The 20,195-nt window shown below is 41.9% G+C and overlaps 2 protein-coding genes across 4 annotated transcripts in view; one reads left to right on the top strand and one right to left on the bottom strand.

The window, feature by feature from the left end:
* Window positions 1–20,195, top strand: part of AdamTS-A (ADAM metallopeptidase with thrombospondin type 1 motif A) — a 629,564-nt gene that overhangs the window by 311,397 nt on the left and 297,972 nt on the right. The window lies entirely within an intron of this gene.
* On the bottom strand, window positions 6,111–19,765 carry LOC135700158 (E3 ubiquitin-protein ligase TRIM37-like). Its single transcript, XM_065220577.1, has 4 exons — window positions 18,625–19,765; window positions 6,862–7,110; window positions 6,594–6,800; window positions 6,111–6,529 (listed from the first exon to the last, which is right to left on the bottom strand). The coding sequence occupies exons 1-4, from the start codon at window positions 19,506–19,508 to the stop codon at window positions 6,145–6,147; spliced, it is 1,725 nt and encodes a 574-aa protein (XP_065076649.1). The 5' UTR covers window positions 19,509–19,765; the 3' UTR covers window positions 6,111–6,144.

Raw genomic sequence — 20,195 nt, forward strand, 5'->3', positions numbered from 1 at the left:
AAGTAGACGCATAAAATTAATGGGAATACACAGCATATTGTCAATAGCAACCTTCTCCAGAAATAACGTTGCGATGATGATCCGAATAGCATCAGTGCCAAACTGGGACTGCGGAGAACTGCTGACAGAACTATCGAAAGATAAACAAACAAACGTCAAGTTTTTCCAGGCAACTTTGCCACCATTAATGCCATCATAAAACTAAACGGAATAGGATCAAGCAAAATGGCTTCAGATATAAACAATTCAGTCTGCAAATTATCTTCATAAAAGCCGCATTAAAATGTTTTGCATTTGTTACCGATTTCATGAAAGCAAAACAGCTTTTTCACAAATGGCTTATGTTATTATTTCATTTACTTTATTTACCACAATATGAGTTTTGATATTTTTTAGTAATTCATCCACTTTAATGATGAGGAAATTTATGAGGATTTTTGACAGATTCATTTTTGAACAATTAATTTGACAAAATTGGACGATATGTATGCATCCCTTTTTATCTTGATTGATGCTTTATTTTTAGTGCGCTTAGCAAGCGTTAAAGCGAAGACATCAAATCAAGAAGATTGGCAACTCTGCCAGAATCCAAGCGACAGATACAGCAGCACTGCGCTCGAGTGAAGGTGGAAGTAATGCATAGAAAAATAAGCAAATACACAAGCCATTCTTCTTAGGTTGTAATCTTTGCTATCCAATTCGTTCGAAGCTTTGAACTTTTCGCGGCAGATGACGCGATTGTGCCGGTCTCATAGCGGTCGTATGATAAAATGGTAGAGTTGCCAGTCTTCTTGATATGTTGTCTTCGGTTAAAGGCAAATGGCACAAGTATTGATGCCAAATGGCTTTTATTGTACTTTTGATAAATGGTTCTTTATGCATTCGTCAAATAACCTTTTTGCAGCAAGTCATTCTTGAAATGTCTCGATAATGCAGTCTTTAGAGCCTTCTTCAGAGTGGACCAACAAGATAGATTTTAGACTTAATGAGGTTTAGGTGGATGTAATAAAGACACAGCTATCTTGACCAGGGTTTTATGAATGTTGTTTTATAGAAGCCTTGTGAAATTTTACTTGGGTCAGATCCGATCCGCAATATCTCTTACAACCATATCAAGCGACATATCATATCACATCTACTGGACAAAATATGATCAATCAATGGCACACAAAACGTCATCCATAGAGCAATATGGCCACCGTAGAACAGGTCCCGGATTATTCGTACGATTGACTCTAGTTCTGAGCTGATGAGCTGGAGCTGGAGCTGCCGGGTCATCGGCTGTTTACTTTTGCGTGGCTCTTCACCATCCCAGAAAATGGGATGTGCCAAAAAAACAGGTTTGGTGCAGCTCTGGCACCAGTATTGGGACTGTTGGGCACCCTATTCAGAAATGCATGCAATATTTAAAAAAAAACTGGCAACACCGCACTGTTTCTGAGTACGCCTCAAATCATTGTTTACATCCTTATGTTTCGTGAAAAAATATCCATGGCAACGGCAATCGACAGACATGGACTCCGGTATCGATCAGGTAAAATTTCATCAATTTTATGATTTATCATAAACTAATTCAACCAATAATTGCAGAAGACTTCTTTTTTAATATGTATATATCTGTAGGGTTGGTGTGAATGTTTTCCGTTTTAAATAATGAAGGATATTGGGGGTTATTCCGAGAGTCGAAGTGACATTTGTCACTAGTGAAGTGAGAAAAGTCACGTCGTGGTGACGTGACTCTCTGTGCAAATCAAATGGAGAGTCACGTCACCACGACGTGACTTTTCTCACTTCACTAGTGACAAAAGTCACTTCGACTCTCGGAATAACCATCATTATTTCAATTAATTTATTTTTAAGTCTACTGTATAATAATTCTAGTATAAAGTGCATTATTGTTTTGTGACATGTTTTTGTCTACAGAATATTTTCATAGAACTGCTGAACACTGGATTAGCAGTCCCAGTGCTCTTTGATGTTTGTAGAGTAATTTGATATGCTAATGAACTCATCACCGCAGACGTTTCAGCTCCTTGAACACAAACAAGATTGAGTCCATTCACAAAGGATAGAGTATCTTGCAGTCGTTCTTCAAATCGATCCACCGTCCAGCTGGTAATCTCCTTCCAGTCGTTTGCATAGCGCATCAAAATCTGCCGGCACTCGTTGTTGTACGCCTTGATGTCTTTTCGATTTCGTACTCAGCTGGCAACCCATGACAACTCCAATCAATGTGGCGCTCCACATATCCACGTACTCCTACTGGTGGGCATATCGGGTTAAAACATCCTTCATCGTTCTGACCAGAATAGGGCCCGCCATGGTGCCGCCCGATTGCAAACGGTGGACCATCGTAAAATGTGTATCTGGACCGAAGAAATAAATGGTTTACAAATCGATGACTCACAAGCAACGATGCAAAGCCGCAGATAATGCATAAGACAATAACATCCGCAACTATTGAATTTTCGAACTATGTAAAAAAAATACAAAGAACTTACCTTGACATCCCTTTATATTTAGATTCCATCAAACAGGTTTCGAAAACCTTTTCCTTTTTCCAACGATCCCAAATGGTTTCCTCCTCGTTCGGAAGCTGATAATCTTCAGCAACCAACACAAATCCTGCACCATAATGCTGTTCATTTCCAATCGATAGTTGGTATTTCACTTCCGTGCTAAGTAACACTGATTTCCATTTTGTGGATGTTATGCCTTTCGAACATTTTTGCTTTACATTTCTAGAAAATTAATAATGATCTTTGTATGTATGAAGATTTACACCATCACGTTTCGACAGAAAACTGATACCTTTCTACTTTTTTTTTATACATGAAATGTTTATTCATAAGCTATCTACTATAGATTACCTTTTAATCTAAGCGGTGCGTATAGAATTTATTTAAGATTTACTGATATTTTTGAGTGGCTCGATCAAACCAAAACATTCAATCTATCTGCAAAACCGGGTTGCCAAACATGCCTGAATATTCACAAACAAGCTGCGGCAGCTGCGGCACTCTTGAGGTACACTGATAAAAAAAATTGGCGCAAAATGAGTGTGTAGAATGACCACCTCTTGGTGAGAGCAAATCTGCTGGATTGAATTGCACGAGACATTTACGTAGCCCCTCTCTGTGTACATGCCCTTTGGAAGTTTGCTCAATGATGCTATCGATCAGTAGGTACATTTTGTATTACACGCACATTTTGGTTTACGCATTGACTGTTCAAAGCGTCAGTGGTGTCATAAGTCTTTATTTGAAAAGTTGGGCCACGCTTCAAACTACGGATTTAATGGTTTAAAATGTATAGACTATTTAATTTCACCTATTGATGTAGTTTTAACCTTATTGGTAACCAAAACCATAGATTTCTTTTCTGATTTTTCACTATTGATTTAGTGTGTGTTAATATTTATTTAATTTAAAAATGAGCTGAAGAGCTGTTCAAAAGAACCGGCTCACCTTAGTGAGCTGAACGAGTCAGATTTGCTCAGCAAGATGAGTCCTTTTGCAAACCTCTACAGTAAAAGGAATGAAGGATAAACGGAAAGGCAGCCGAACTATTTTCTCTACCGAGGGAGAAACCGACTGAAAGCGTAAAAACCGATCGCTAACGATTTAAATAGCCGAGTGAGATATTTTTTGGATTTGAATTGGTCAAAGTAGTTTTACGATATTTGCGTTTGTGTTAGAATGTAATACTCTTCTCCACGTTGATACCAATTTATATGTATCAATTTATGTTTATAGCGAGAAAACAAAAAGTGATTCTGACTGCAGAGCTCTCACTCAGCTCACTCAGCAGAATGCAATCGTAAATGAAGGAATCATGTAGATCGATCAAGAACTCTTCCCACTAGCTTGTCGAAAGTTGTTATCGACATCCTGGTGAAGTTTTGAAATACTTTTTCGTCTTCATATCGCAGTTCTTGAAAGACAAGATGAGCCAGATCCCTGCCGGTGTTCGTCCAGAGCAACCATTTCCTACTCCACAAAGTAATTCATTATGGAAGTATTTACTTTTGATTCCTGATACAGTTATGTTTTGAAATCTAAATTAACAGTTCTTTCGACATGTGCATTGTGCAAACAGTGTGAATATTAGCAAACAGGGGGGTTTGACAAAGTGTGTCGAAAGTAAAATCGAGCGGATTTTTCATTATGGCGGCGGTCAAAATCAAACCAAGAAATCAGATAGTCTAAACGGACCTTTATTGGATAGTGGAAGATAAAGTGTTTATTGTGTTGTACCTGTTGACTATAGTTTTAAGATGTATTGTATAGTGAACAAGAATCCTCAAACCACTTCTAAATTTTTCGATTAAAAATTAACTTATTGGCATGGACAGTGTAGCATTGGTCTCTCAGAAGCGCCTTGTAGTCGAATTTGATATCATCGATGATAACACACGTCAATTTTCCACACAGCAGGCTATCATATAGCCTCCGAGCCCTCGGTTTGATGGATGCGGCTTGTTTCTGACTCCGTTCCGGCTTCTTCTCTTTCTTGAACGTTTTCAGCCCGTTTTTATCTATGGCACTTTGGACGTTACTCTTACTTTTTTGGCCAAATCTCGAACAGAGGCACTTTTCTTATTGACCAAAGCTTGGTGATCTTCTGGTCCACTTTTTGGTCAACCGGTCCCGGTTTACGACCAGATTTCGATGTGTCGAAGGTAACTTCTTCACCAAACTTCCGGATGGCGGTTTGGACTACTCCGATACTTACTTTCTCCAAATGCCTTACTGATAGGTTGGGAATAGTGCACCATTTGTGCACGATCTGTTTGCACTTTTCCGGGGAAATGCCTCGCATTTTGATGATTTCATCAATGAACAGCTGATAAACTTCATCGGGGTAGAAATGGTGGTGAGTTGAAAGTGTGATTATACTTTCTGGGACACCCTAAAATAGAATATCTGAAGAGCTGATGGTCTTTATCATAACTGCTGGTCATGCTGGTATGATGAGGGGATGTCTGAAAGGGCTCTTTTCGAATTTTTCAGTTCAGTTGAAAGTATGCAAGAACTTCGAAAGACTTCACATACATTTTTGATTCTTTGAAGATGTTTAGAATAGTGTCTGACTATGTGAGTCGACATTCTGTAAATTTTCCAAATTCTATTCCAAAAAATATGTTGAAATGTTGTTTCGGTTTAATATCCATTCAGCTAAATGTCTTTCGGTTATTTTTTGTTTATCACTCATTAAGTCCTATTCCCACAATTTGTGTGAAGAAGTTTCTCAAATTCTATGCAGTGTTAACATTGGTGGATTTGCTTTGACCTTCAGATTCAGTGATATATTTGAACAGGCCAGGAGTAGTGTTTAGCATGCATACCTCTCACGCTGAAGGTCACGCACCCAAATGTCATGCACTTAGATTTCATTAGAATTTCATAACCCGACCATCACAATCCTTCTCCAAGACCACTTACCGTTCCTCACCAGTCATTAGTTGATCTTATCTCGTTAGTATCTTGTCGAACCGTAAATCTCCCGCACCGGTTAACGGTGTAAATCCCTCCAATCTACATATCCCATTTGCAGTCACAAATTGTCGTCTCCATATTGTTGTTAATCAACACCAGCAACAAACCATTCCGGAATGTGCCAATGTAGCAAAGCCCGATACTTAACCTGCGCTCTAAGCATATTTTATTATCCCATTCATCCGCAGCCTACGGAGCACACAAAATACGACCCATTCTCCACGCTGACTGACAGACTGACGGACTGACCGCCCACCAACGTAAGGCTTTCGCTATCCCCGCGCATATTCATGAGTTGTAAAACCGATCGAGTTCTATCCGACCGTTTTCGCACGCTATCCCCCACACAAGTGGTCATCATTTCTACAAATTTATACCCCTGTTTAGACCGTTAAAAGCAGGTAATTGAAGAGAATTAAAAACGGATATTTATCGACCTTTTCGAACCAGCCAACCAACCTGTTGTTTCGAGCGGTTAACGATTGCTGCACTCGACAGACCCACACCGGTCCATGTGCGTGATTTATGAATCACGAGTTCACGCCTCGGCTGTGATTTATCGTCCGGAAAAAAGAGCAACAGATTACAGTACAGTTTGACCAACAATGAGTGTTCGGTTACATTTATTCTGATTTACCTGTGTGATTTACTTGGGAGGAGTTCCCTGCTCTTGACTGGGCGTTCTGGGAAGCATCTTCTTGAAGAAACTTATCGGAGCCTCGAAGGTCTTGGCGGAAATCAGCGGCGACGAGGAGGACCCAGCTTTGCTTTGAGCCTGCTGCTGCGTTAGGTCCCTAATTGCTTTGTCGTGATACTGCCGGAGGTAGTTGAACTTGTGGCCGACGGTGGGTGGTCGCACCGCTAGCCGGATCATCAAGGCGTCCTTCTTGAGAAATCCTCCGTCCAGTAGTTCCTCACGGGAGACGAAATTCTTCCAACCGAAAGGCATCCACGGTTGGAAGGTGTGCTCCAGCGACTTTTTGATGCACTTTTTCGGGGACTCGTTGATGAGGTCCACGGAGAATTCGTACCTGTCGGGGGTGTTTAGTTAGTATACGTTGTCGAAAAACTGGATTTTATATTAAGTGAACCTACATGTTAGGAATTCCTTCGACCAGTTCCAAAAATATACAAGCAAACATCCCTTTGACTTCACCATTTCCCCCGGGGAAGACCTGAAGTCTCCACGATCCACCAAGGTCATCCCGGAAGGTGTCCGAATACAGACAACTGTAGTTGTTGCATGCCTCCGTCACGTTCCGAATGCAGCAGATCTCGTTGATGCAGTCTACGACACACTCTCTGAAAATTATAATTCCTTTTTGAGAAATGCTCCCAAAAATAAAACATTCGTCAAACATACTCTCGAAGAGCGGAATTGCATCGCTCCAGTTTGTCAGCGTATTTCCGCAGGCAGTCGTACTTTTCGATTAAATGCGGCGATCGAACGGAGAACCGTATCTCGAAGGAATCGTTCTCGACAAAGTCGTCCAGCAGCAGTTTGAGGTCAACGAAGTGGTTTTGGCCCCAGCCCTTGCGCAGCTGGAAGAAATCTTCATCCTCGTAGGAATGCGGCCGGGCACGGTGCGGTAGCTCGATGGTGAAGTGGTACCTTGTGGGGGACAGGCGCAGGGGAGTGGTTAATTGTTTATGCTATTTCAATCAGATCTAAGTCACAGACAAATAAAAATAATCCTCACAATCACATTCTTCGCAAATAAGGTTTCAGTTCGGAATGTGATCGCATTTGTCATGGTGGCGCCACTGAAGCGTTAAGCAAGCCAGCATATTTGGAACTTATCAGTGGTGCCAGTTCGTGGGAATGCATTCCACATACTAATTTGACGAATACAGAAAAAAGTTATTGATGATGATGATGATGATGATGGTTCCTCTTACAAATATTTGAGCTGGACAATTTATCTTTAAGATAATTAAGTATAACATTTAGCCAGATCAGCAAACAAAAACGAGCTGGGTACAGTTACAGATATAAATTCCCTCAACAGTTGCTTCACAGGGATGTAAATGTGAAAAAGTTTCGGCGTTCCCTCTTTGTTCAATCTTTCGTCCACCTCAAATATTCACAAGTATTCCCAGCGATCAAGAGTTTATGAATAATCAACAAAGCATTATAATACACTAGCAACACCGCATTCCGATGCTATCGTAATTTTCAGCAACGTCAGGAATGCATTGAATATTACATTCGAAAAGCTACACATTTGTCGTTCCGATAAAAATTACGCAAAACAAACAAAACAAATCCCTACACATAGCCTGAGTAGTATTTCTGCGGATCCGGCATCACTGACTTGCATTTGTTTATTTTTTTACACCACAGCTGACGCGTTGACAGAACGAGGAAAAAGCAACTAGTTGGAAAATTGCATGGACGAGGGAAGCTCCGGTTGCAAATCAATGCTTCGGAATGTGCAAGATAGAGGGTGCTAGTGTGCATACAAAATACGCTTGACGATATTTTTTGAAGAATTCTCTTCTAAGAGTTATGTCTGTTTGTCTGTGTCTAAGTGATAAATAGGGTGGATCAGATGCGGCTTTAGCTATGAGCATTGCAGTCTGTCTTTTTTCAATTGAATTACGAGATAAGTACTGCAGATTTCGGATTTCACTTATTCACACTATAGATACTATAGATTCCATAGATAAGCGGAGGCAAAGTATATTGTAGCCAAACAAGCATGACGTCAACATGGTGTTGTTTGAGGGAGAAGTATTGTAATATGATGAGCACTAAACACTTTCCACACTCCACATTCCGATCTATTTCGCGGACAACGGAAGAACGAAAGATAAAGCAAACCATTGCAAAGATTTGCTTTGCACTACATTTTGAACTTTTGCGCACGAAGCAAAACAAAATTGCCCAACGAAGAGTTCTATGATAGCATGAACTTTTTTCACGGATGCCAGTAAGATCATTTATTACTCATGGTTGCCAAAACAACTTTTTGTGCCTCCGCTTATCTATGGAATCTATAGTATCTATAATTCACACTGATTCCTTCAAATGTCGGACAAAAATAAAATTGTGTCGTTATCGATAAGCAAAGGCGCTAATTTAGGAGGGGGCATGGCACTTTTGGTTCCTCCAATAATTATCAATAGGGGCAAAGTATCAGAAAAAGCGTTTTTCTGGTAGCCTTATTTACTGTTTTGTTTTGATTGTGCGCAATGTTCCATTTCGCATTATTCCATTCCTGTATGGTGAATGACGTTTGAGCATATTTAAGTTTGCACGGCGTGCAGATTAGCGGGGTTCAAATTTAAAGGTGAACAGGTTAAAAACGGTCAGACTACCGGGAAATACTGTCTGTAATAGCTGCAATCCTAATATGAAATTTCAATTCAATATTATTTTCAAATAATATTCAAAAATTTGTCTTACAGGGTACAAGTATAACCGAGAAAATCCAGAAGAAACTGGGATTTTGCTTGCATCTTTAACAAAGTTTAGTTCTAGCTTATTTTAAAAATGTTGGTTTAGCATTTTATCAAGGGGTAGGTCACTCCGCACACCAATCTTGGGTCAACATTTTTCTCAGTGTGCAGCAAGTGTTCCGCAGGCGTGTCGTGTGCAGTGCTGGTCATAGAGCAAGCTGCGATTTTTTGTAAAATACGAATGTTAAGGTATATTTGGCAACCCGGTATTTCTGATAGCTTCAGTGTTTTGGTTTGGTGAACATATCGAATAACGTGCTCGATAAGGATTCCTTCTACCGACGAATAAAACGCCTGTACATCATATTGAAAGAACCAGAGTTTTCCATGATGATTCGCTGCAGAAAGTGGATTGCATTCTGACGGCGGTCGGCGTAGACGAGAAAACCATCTACAGCAAATCCACCGCGCTGCAGACCGAGCTGACCGATACAATTACGGTGCTGTGCGAAAAGTCCATCTTTTTCCTGATCAGCAAGAAGAAGATCTTCTTGAAGCAGATCGAGAAGGACGGTGAAGAGGGCATTCCGTTGGTGAAGCTGTTGGTTCGGGATACAAACGACAAAGACAAGGCCAATTTTGAAAAGCTGCTGGAGGCGATCAAGGGTTCCAAGGATGACAAAACGTTGGACGTTCTTCGAGCACAACTTCGCGGGTGAATTCTGTGAATCGTAGCGAGCCTTCGTCAAGGACAAGAGCTTCGACACGGTGGACATCAGTGTCCCAATCGGGTACATCATGTGCTCCAAAGAGGACTTCGAGGTTAACACCATCAAGGAGGCCTGCCTGGTGACCGTAGACGTATTCAACAAGTACCTCAAGGATTATATCATGGAGATTATCTATGCTGATAAGAAAGTAAATCATGCCAAACTGTCGGAGGGTGTCGAGCAGGCTTTGACGGACAAAAGGTACGTCTTCGGTGTGGATACCAATTAGTCGGACATATGCTAAGTGGCGATTATTCAGTCGGGTGGCAATTACAACTTGAAGTTCAGTGCATTCAGCGACAAGACCTATCTGCACTTCGGATCGATCATCTGTGCTCTCGGAGCGCGTTACAAGTCCTACTGCTCCAATGTCGTTCGCTGACCACTGAAGAAAACGTTTCAGAAGCACTACACCATTCTGCTCAATCTGGAAGAGGAACTGCTCAAGGTGATGATTCTGGGCAAGAAGCTCTCGGAGGTTTTCGACGTCAGAATCGGTTATGCCAAGAAAGAGGATCGCAAGCTAAGAAGTTCGGTTTTTCCATTGGGTTGGAGTTCCGGGAGAATTTGATAAAAAATAATTATGTTGAGGCAACGGCTCGGGAGTGATAAGATGCGACCTTGTAAGGACCCTGCTTTTCAGCAGCAAATCACCAGTACTTGGTCAATTGGTCATCTACCAAACCAAACTCACTTGAACAATACCGAACTATTTTTCACGGCACAATCACACGGAATTTTTATTGCTTCCACTCAACCTAATTTTTTTTTATTATTTTATGTTACAAAAATCGAAAATCATCTATTCCATCTCGTATAAGATGACACATATTCGAAAGCAAAACAAATCTTTTACTTAATTCTAGTTTGAACAGAAATCTCACTTCAAATTTACATACGTCGCATCGGTCGATAGGCCACAGATGTTACCCTTCACCGCCATCAAAGCATTTCTATCGTTGCCCCAGTAGTTGGACCAGGAGTTCTTGATTAGCCAGTAATCTCTCCTTTGAGTTTTCCACATCCAACCGCCACCACTGCATGATCCAATCCATCCAAATTGTTCTTGCATTCCGGTTCGTAGTACACTCCATTTGCGTAGTAGTTGAAAGACTTGTGTCCGGCATCGATAGCAATCGACAGCCCTCGAAAGCCTACATTTCAAATTTAAATGTGAGCCGAGAAGTGAATTGCTGGTCAGAGTTCCTCTAGTATATTCAATTAGAGTATGTTTCTGAAATACACAGTGAATGTTGCGAACAACTTCAATGACAGCTGTCCAGCAGTGTTCCCATTTTATTTAATGATCAATCCAATGCCTACGAGATTTTGCCGAAGGTGTGCCGAAGGTGTGCCTATGGATGAGCCCAAGCTGTGCCGAATCTTCTTTCGGCACACTGTGCTGAGTGACTTACCCCTTGGATTTTATTAATTTTAAAAAAAAATAAGAATCTTTTTTTTTTCCTTGATTTGATTACCGTCGATCTTGTTTTCCGTGCTGAGCACCGATGCTACCGACGCCAGGAAGACAGCTCTCACACCTGGACTCTACATATCGACCCATCAACTCATGAACCGGGGGCTTTACTTACTACTTACTTGATCAGAGTTGTTATGCCCAGGCCTTCTGGGGTGAGAGGTAATCACGCTTACCACTACATCACCGGCGCCACTCTAAAATTAAAGATCTTGATGATTGTTGAAGTGGCAGAATATTGGAAGATTTAATTCAGTCCATGATCTCTAAAATTTCTCCAAGTCTGAGACCTCGAAATTTTTTTTCGAAGTTCAAAGATCTGAAAATTTGAAGTTGTTAACAACCTTGGCAAATACATTTTATTATTTTTTTAACTAGTTCGTTTATTTACTAGGCTCAGTCGTGTGTGACACTTTGCGGAGCCAGAAATCCGTAATTTTTTAATTAACTTTTTAAACAGCAGTAAATCTAGGTTAGTATCGGGTACCAATTACTCGTGGCAGGCTCAAGGTTAATGGGTAACAATTTCGATTGGAAGAAGCTAGGTAGAAAACAGGTTTCTGAAGCCTCCTTCAGATACTACTCTGGAACGGTACACCAAATACTGACTGGGCATGATGCAATTAGCACGAAAACAGGTGGATAATGGCTGGAAAATATGTGGAAAGGAGGGGATGGTCACATCAAACTCTAACACCAGACAAACAAAGGAATTCGTAGATCGCCTGCATGTAGGGATCCAGACCTTTGAACCACGCTCTCGAAGAAACATTTGGAGTAATGGAATGTAACCACCGCCCAAAACAATTACTTGTCCAATCGTTCTGCCAACTTAGGAGAGAACTCTGACATACTAATGGGAAAAATTCGTCATATAAAATTCTTCTATTATAAATCTCGCCTTGTTGTGCGCCCACCTTTGCGAAAGAGTCTGCCTTCTGAGGGGACCCATATAAAGGTAATCATATTTGATCTTTCGACCAGCAAACTCATCTGCTCCCTTACCTTTGAAAGGAAATAAGATGAGTACCTACCTTGTTTCATCGACCGAACAGCCTCAATCGAACTGAGACTATCCGAGAAGGTGAAGTAATTGTCTATGGGCATGTCGGAAATCATTCCCAGTGCGAAGTTGATTGCTGCTAGCTCAGCAACATAAACGGAACAAAGTTCCTGAAGTTTGCGGAAGGCGGTTGAGTTTCCATTGAAGACACCGAAGCCAGTGGATCCATCGATGCGTGATCCACCAGTGAAAAATCTTCTATTGCAATTGACTTGTTGGTACTTTTCAGCAAAAATACGGAGAATTGAGACAGGTCGAAGTTGATCTGGAACACCTTGAATAGCCTGTTTCATGGAGAGATCATAGTCAATGGGGGAACTATAGCTAGTAATTCGTACACGAGGTGGTGTTATAGATGACCTATAATTAAGGTAGATTCACACGAATCTAGACTGGGTGCTCAATTCGCGCATTTCTTCGATGTTTTCAATCACAAGGTTGTTACTGACACTACATTTATTCATCAATACTCTTAATTAGAGCTCCCAGAAACGGTTCTGCAGGGGTTTTACCCCCGCTAGAACCTCTAGACTCATATTGTGTTGGTTGGAAATTCTATCTAACATGAAGCTTTAGTGTGATAATTTATTAGCTAGAGAATGATCTTAGAAGAGGGTAGGTAGATAGTTCCGTTAGAGTACGGCAGTATGAAATTTGAATGGAAGTTGAAAATGAGCGAAGGGCCATTAATGCAACAGTGAAAGCCAAACACACACTCTTTGCCTAAGCTGTACGATGCACGTGCAGATTTGAAGTATGTCTTCAAATCTACAGGCAAAAAATGTGCGTCTGACTTTGCAAAAATACTGCGTGCGGCTGTGGAATAGATCTAGCGACTTTTCAACTTCTATTCAATTTTCATACTGCCGTGCTCTAACGGAACTATCTACCTACCCTCTTTTAAGACTATTCTCTAGCTAATAAATTATCACACTAAAGCTTCATGTTAGATAGAATTTCCAACCAACATAATATGAGCCTAGAGGTTCTAGCGGGCGTTAAACGCCTACAGAACTGCCCAAAAGATTTAGTCGACTGGACTGGACAGTTGGACTGGAAACCGCTTCCTTGTAAACACTACCAATTCAGTTTTTGCGGTGAAAACTTGATCCCCAAATATCTGCCCCAGAAGGACAGATTATCTAAGGAATTTTGCAATAGTCTTTACAAGATTTCCGCACGTGGACCTCTCAGGGAAACCACAGCATCGTCTGCAAGCTGTCTAAGCGTGCATCGATTATCCAAGCAGTTATCAATATCTTTGACATTATGCAAGAAATTATTTAAAATACCGAGTAATCCACTACTGTGCAGACTAGGACTGACAGTATATCTATGGAAACTGAATCAAATGCACCCTTGATATCAAAAAAAGAATGAAACCAATTGCTCCTTGTGCGCAAAGGCCAGTTGAATATCAGATAAAAGCAAGGCTAGACGCTGCGTATTTCAAAGCAGGTTGTTTGATTTAACCCAATTGTCAAGTATTGATAGGATCATTTTTTTTTATAATAATTTCCTCAGGCATGATAACATAAAGATCAGACGGTAAAAATTGTGATCAGACGCAGGCTTTTGAATAGATATTAATTTAACCTGTCTCCATGCTGGTGGAACTATATTGAGTTCCATAAAGGAATTATACAGCTTGGGTAATCGACTTTTAGCGATATCGGGGAGGTTTTTTGGAAGGTCGAATTTGATCATACCGCTTTCCGGAGCAGAGTTATTCGATGAAAGAAGCGCCATTGAAAATTTCAGCATTGCGAATGTTTCTGGTACACCTTAAATCAACCAATAATCAGCGTCTGTTCTTACTGTTAAATTTAAATTATTACTTGAGATAGCGTCAAAATCTAAAATGCGATACCTTAAAGCACATGAGATTTCATTCATCACCTCACTTTTCAGAATTTCTACATAAAGACCGACTAAAAGTAAATTGGTACGCCCCTTGCGCGTCGCTAGCACGCTTCTAGTGTTGGGAATCGAAAATCTTTGACAGTGGTTTGTTTACACTTCCAAAGAAAACAACTGGTGCAAGTTTGATCAAAGCAGTCTATCGCGTTCAGAAATAACGTCAAATGGATATTGTGCACAAACACCTGGGAAATCCGGAGTGGTCCGGTGCTGAAGATGCCGAAAACAACAGTCGGTCGAGTGCTCAAAACCTACAAGGAAACCCTGTGTGTGGAAAGGAATCAGCGGACCTACGAAGAAACTGGAACTGCGCAGCAAGGTGTTGAGGTGCGTTAAAGCCAACCCCGGTCTTTTGATCCGAGATGTGGCCAGAAAGTACAACGCCAACCTTCAAACGGTGCGGAACATCCTTGCCAGGGAAGGATACAAGTCGTACAAAGCCAGTAAACATCCGAACCGTCACATGAAGTGGAATTCCGTTTCCAGAAAGCGTGCAAGGCTCTTGTACGACTGTGTTTTGACGAAACACGAGGGCTGCACTTTGATCGATGACGGAACATGCGTCGCACTCGATTTTAAGCAGCTTCCCGGTCAAAAGTTTTACATCGTGGTTGGACGTGGGAATGTGCCGGGAAGATTCAAGTTCGTGTTTGCCGACAAGTTCGCCAAGAGGAACCATTCGTCACATCATCGACGAGGACATCCCAAGTTTACATCGAAGAATGCCTGAAAAAGCGTGTACTGCCGTTCATCCGCAAGCATAAGGGCAAAGTCATCGTTTGGCCCGATTTGGCCAGCTGCCACTACTCCAAGGTGGTTTTGGAGTGGCATGCTGCCAACAAGATCGATTTTGTCCCCAAGCTAATGAATCCTCCGAATTGACCGGAATTTCGACCAATCGAAAAATACTGGGCAATTTCAAAGCACGTATTCGACGAAGCGGCGGGGCAGTCGAGGACATCCAGCAAATGCGGGCAAAATGGAATAAATGCGCCAATTCCGTGTCCATTACCACTGTGCGGGCGCTGATGGGCTCCATCAAGAGGAAGGTTCGAGATTTCGTTCGAACTGGTGAAATTTAACCATCTAATGCTGTAGCTTTGAAGTTTTAATAAAAGTAACGTTTGCATTAAAAAAATGAACAAAAATTGACGATTTTTCATGGGTTTACCTTCACCCGCACTGACGAAACTACCCATGCAGCATCAGTCATAGTAACCCATGATTCAGCAGACAAAATTTGACAGCTCTATCAGCCGAACTCTAACCGTGATGGAAAAAAAACAGTGAAGCAACTCCGTTCAGAAGTTTGGAGGCGAAGCAGCCTCAGGCTGAAAGCCTCCTAAATAAAGACAAATCAATCAATCCGTTCAGAAGTGTGCGCGTTCAAAGAACGGCACCCCGCCGCGTCGAAAACGGACATCGTGCGGCACTTTGTGGACGCCCGATACGCCCGTTCCGGCATCTACAACATCTTGGCACCATTAGACAACAATCAGAGCATTGAAAGAAAGCCCAGTTCCGGAAGGCCGTCGACCCTGAGCGACAAGAAGCTCCAAAGGATGTTGAAGAGGAAGACCGAGGGAAAAGTGGCTACATCGCTGCGTGCGCTTGGCCGGGATGTCGGTGCAACCGGCCAAACAGTGAAAAAGTACCTGGCGAACATGAACATACATATCAGGAAGCGGAAGTCACGTCCGCTGGTTTCGGAGCTGCAGGCAATGACGCAGCGGCAGCAGCTGAATAAGATGGTCAACTCGTTTTTCCCAGCGAATCGCGACGGTGGTGATAGACGACGAGAACTATCTTACCCTGGATGGCAACCACTGGCAGGGCACTTTGTATTTTCCTTCCCCCACGAAGGAAGTGAGCTCCGACGTGAAATTCATTGCACACACCAAGTTCCCCAAGAAGGTGCTGCTGTGGCTGACAATCAGCGAGAAGGGCATGTCAAAGCCGCTCTTCTTTCGCTCCGGAATGGCCGTGAACGGGGTAATTTATAGTACGAAATACCTGCCGGAAGTTGCGTCGTTCATCGAGAAATACCATAAGGGCAAAGACGCGGTGTTCTGGCCGGATCTGGCGTCGGCCCACTACTCGAAGCGATCGTTGGAGGAGATGGAGCGACTGAATATCGATGTGGTACCCAAGTCGGTGAACCCGCCCAACGTCCCCCAGCTGCGTCCCATCGAGAATTTCTGGGCCAACCTGAAGTTTAAGATCTACTCCAACAATTTTGTCGCGAAAACTGAGGAGGAATTGATAAATAAAACGAAGAAAGAACTCAAAAACATGCCTACACGCATGTTTTCGTCCGCCATGGCGAATGTTCCGGTTAACTGCCGGAAGGCCGCTCGCAAGGGCGTGGAATTTTTTTGCAAGTTAGCTAAAATAATTACCTTCCATGGGAAATTTATCAAAAGAAATTATTTGCCTTAACTTTATTTATCACCATCCGAAAAAAGTCAATTTTTTTAATGCAAACGTTACTATAAAACAATCATGAATGGACTTTTTAAACTTATTGAATCACGAATTACAGGTGGATTAATTAAGGTTAACAAGTAATTTCTTTGAAGTTAATCAAAAAGTGGTCTCTAGCAAAGTTGTAGCTGATATATTTTCGCATAAGAACAAATACCAAACTTTTCCTTAAATTATTATGGCGAAGCTCTAGGACGTTGAGAACATAAAGTTCACTGTTCCCATAGTAATTTCTATAAGAGTGACTTACCGCTGTCGTTGTGTATTGTTTGTTATTTATAAAACGTTACTGTATTAACGTAAACGTTAACGATGAATTTTATTTATTTTCATATGTTCTAATACATCTCCTTACAATACACCAAGCCATAGTGTTAATCCTATCCAGGATGGTTTTATTCTATTAAAATATTGTCGCATTAATTTTCGGTGATAGCAATACTACAATCTAATCAGAATTGTTTTCTACCCACTGACAGGTCTACTGCTCGATTGGCAGCACTTATGGGACAGTTAAATTGGCTGCAGATACGACTTCTCGGTTCTCTCTCTCTTACAGGGCTATACCCAAGTAACAATTTGTAATGTTATTTGGGAATTAATTCCCATATAAACTTCAAAGGGCCAGTGAAGTTGAGTTTACATTTGATTAGACTTCAAGGTCGATTTAATTTATAAAATTTAATCGATTTCGAAGCAGGGCAAGACTGCACTTATAACATAGTAGCCTGGATTTTTTGCCCTTATCTTCGCGCAATGCACAGTGGGCCAGGAATGCAATCTAGCGGAACGAAATAAATAACTCCAAAACGAGTAATTTTAGTGATTTTTTGTCTTCGGAAATGTTTTTTGAAAAGAAAAGCTCTATGTGTTTAAAATGTGTAAAACAAAAATTGTGCCCGAAAGAGGTGAACCCAAGAGGTAAGTCGCTCATCACATTGTGCCGCAATTAGATTTAGCACAACTTGGGCACATCCTTCAGCACAATCTCGTAGGCATTTGATTGTTGTAAATAAAATGGGAGCACTGCTGGTCACTGAAGTTTTTCACAACATTACGTGCAGGAACATTCTCTAATTAAATACACCAGAGGAACTTAGACCAGCAATTCACTTCTCGGTTCTCTTATAGATTTAAATCCGAAATGCCGCTAGACCGATTTACCCTTGCAATTTCAAACCAAAACATTTAAGGTGTCAGAAATACCGGGTTGCCAGGATGGATATTTTACAAACAAACGCAGCCGCTCTATGATAGGCACAATCGAAACACCTGCGGCACACTTAAAAAAATATGACCCAAAATTGGTGTGCGGAGTGACCTACCTCTTGGGTGAGCCACTCTGTCAAGACCCTACTAGACTAAAATCCAACCTGCAACCTATAATAGCGTAATGCACCAAATACTGGACGATGAATTAATCTGGACATTTAATTTTATTTAATTAAATATTAACAGCATTGTTCCAAGAAGAATTGAAGAACGGGAGATTTTTTGTCGATGGGCCCAATCTTTAAATCCATAGGCCTACTATAGAGCCATTTACTCTATGTGCGATGATTTCGTACAACACTAAAATACCATGGAAAAACGCACTTGCTATTTTGAGAAAAGCAGGTAGTGATAATCAAAAGTGTCCGGATTTATGGACACAGTGTCCGGATTTTGAATCTTTATGGCTCTAATTTGTAAAAACAGACATTTTTCTAAATTTGTTTATCGCGAAGAACTGATCAAAATCGTAATGCACCAAATGCCTGACAGTATTTCAATCCTGAAATTTCAATTTTAATTATATTTTACATCCACTTGGCAGCCTAATAATTATGTTAGACGAACATGTACGACACGTGTTGATGATCATAAAATTTAAGTAGGTAAAAAAACGTAATACGACTTTTCCCATCTAATGAGTTCCGATTACCTCCCCATCACCTAGGATAGGCAACAGAATGCTAATGGTTCCAAATCAAAATTAAAGAGCAACCGAAGCCCTCATTTTAAATTTACCTTCCCTCCACTCCTTCGTACAGCTGCAAAAACACACTGACGCTCCGGTTCCGTGCGTCATCGAACCCATTCGGATGGATCTCCAGCCGCCACGTGTTGCCCAGGTCATCCCGCACCAGATCCGAATACTGCACCTGGTTGCCCATACGAGCCTGATTGAAATTCCTCACCGTAAAACGCCACACCGTCGGTGCCGGCATCATCTTGCAGTAAAACTTATGTTCCGGGACGTTCGGTGCCAGCAGCTCGAGCTTCTTGCCCAGCACATGGCACTGGGTTTCCAGTTGCAGCTGCACTTCCGGAGCCGGATCCTGGGAAATGCTCTCCTGCAGAGTGTACAGCGACACATCCAGCTTGTTCAGCTCTTTGAAGAGAATCTCACTCCAAGCATCCAACTCGGCCAGCTTGGCTTGGTACTGCTGGTTAACATCCCGGAACTCTTGCTGCACTAGAATGTTGATCGATTTGATGATTCCGTCCTTGGACTTTTTCAACGCATCCCTCCGGCCATCCAGGCTCCGATTGATTCGTTCCGTGGTAGCAGCAAACGAATCCTGTGTTTTTCGCAAAGTGCCTTGCAAATTTTTAACACCACCCGCCGAGGATTCCACTGGTTTTGCCACTAAATTTCTTAGCGATTCGATACCATTGCCCCAACGAAATTTCACAAAGTCCGCCAGGCAGACCGTGCCCAAACAGTTTGGACACGTGTCGTTTCCGGACTTTTGCAGCCAATCCCGAATGCAGCCATAGCAGAAAAACTTGGAGCACTTGGGACAAAGGTGCGGATCGTCCGTCGTCTTCAAACAAATCTGACACTCTAAACTATCGCTCAGTTCCTGCAGCAGCTGTTGCTGTTGTTGTTGTGATACTTCGCCGGCCATCTTGCCAAATAAGCATTCACTGATGCTCTCAATTTCTCGTGCTTATCTCGAAACGATCAAGATCCTCGATGCTGCCTGGTTTTACTCGCCACATCCGCTGCTGCTGCTGCTGCTACGGCGGTCGTAGAGCTCTGACCTTATCGCCTCGAGCACTATCGCACGGTAATCCTAGAGTGATCTTCTTTTCACCACTTTTTGTTTGTACACTATGCAAAAAATCGACCTTCTTCGCGATCAATCCTCGGAAAAACTAACCGGAGCAGCAATGACAAGCGGGCCAAGCGTTTTCTCTCGATCCGTATGGGTGGGGTTCTATTTTTGGCCATTTCCCAACGGCGCAAGTGCGTTCTGAGCGAGCTGGCAAGTGAGTGTTGGTGAGCCACCTCAGTGACGGCGCTGCTGATCTTGAACGAAAACAAAACTGCGATCCAAAAATAGCTGACTGAGTACAGCATCCATGTGTACTGCTCGGGCGCCTCGATCGTCGTCCGCTTTTCGCTTTTCTAATTGGTACTCGGGCTACGTGTAGTAATCGATGTTGCTATTCTCAACAGCTGTTTTGAATGATGATTGAGACATGCATAATTCCTTATCAGTGCATTGAATCGTGGTCATTGACTAGGTTTGTCGATAAGCGATTATGAATGAACTATCTCCGGATCGTTGACTGGAACAAATTAACCACCT

Source organism: Ochlerotatus camptorhynchus, unplaced genomic scaffold, assembly GCF_037179485.1.
Source record: "Ochlerotatus camptorhynchus isolate MF236.1 unplaced genomic scaffold, CSIRO-AGI_Acam_v1.1 ptg000130l, whole genome shotgun sequence".
Classification (NCBI taxonomy): domain Eukaryota; kingdom Metazoa; phylum Arthropoda; class Insecta; order Diptera; family Culicidae; genus Ochlerotatus; species Ochlerotatus camptorhynchus.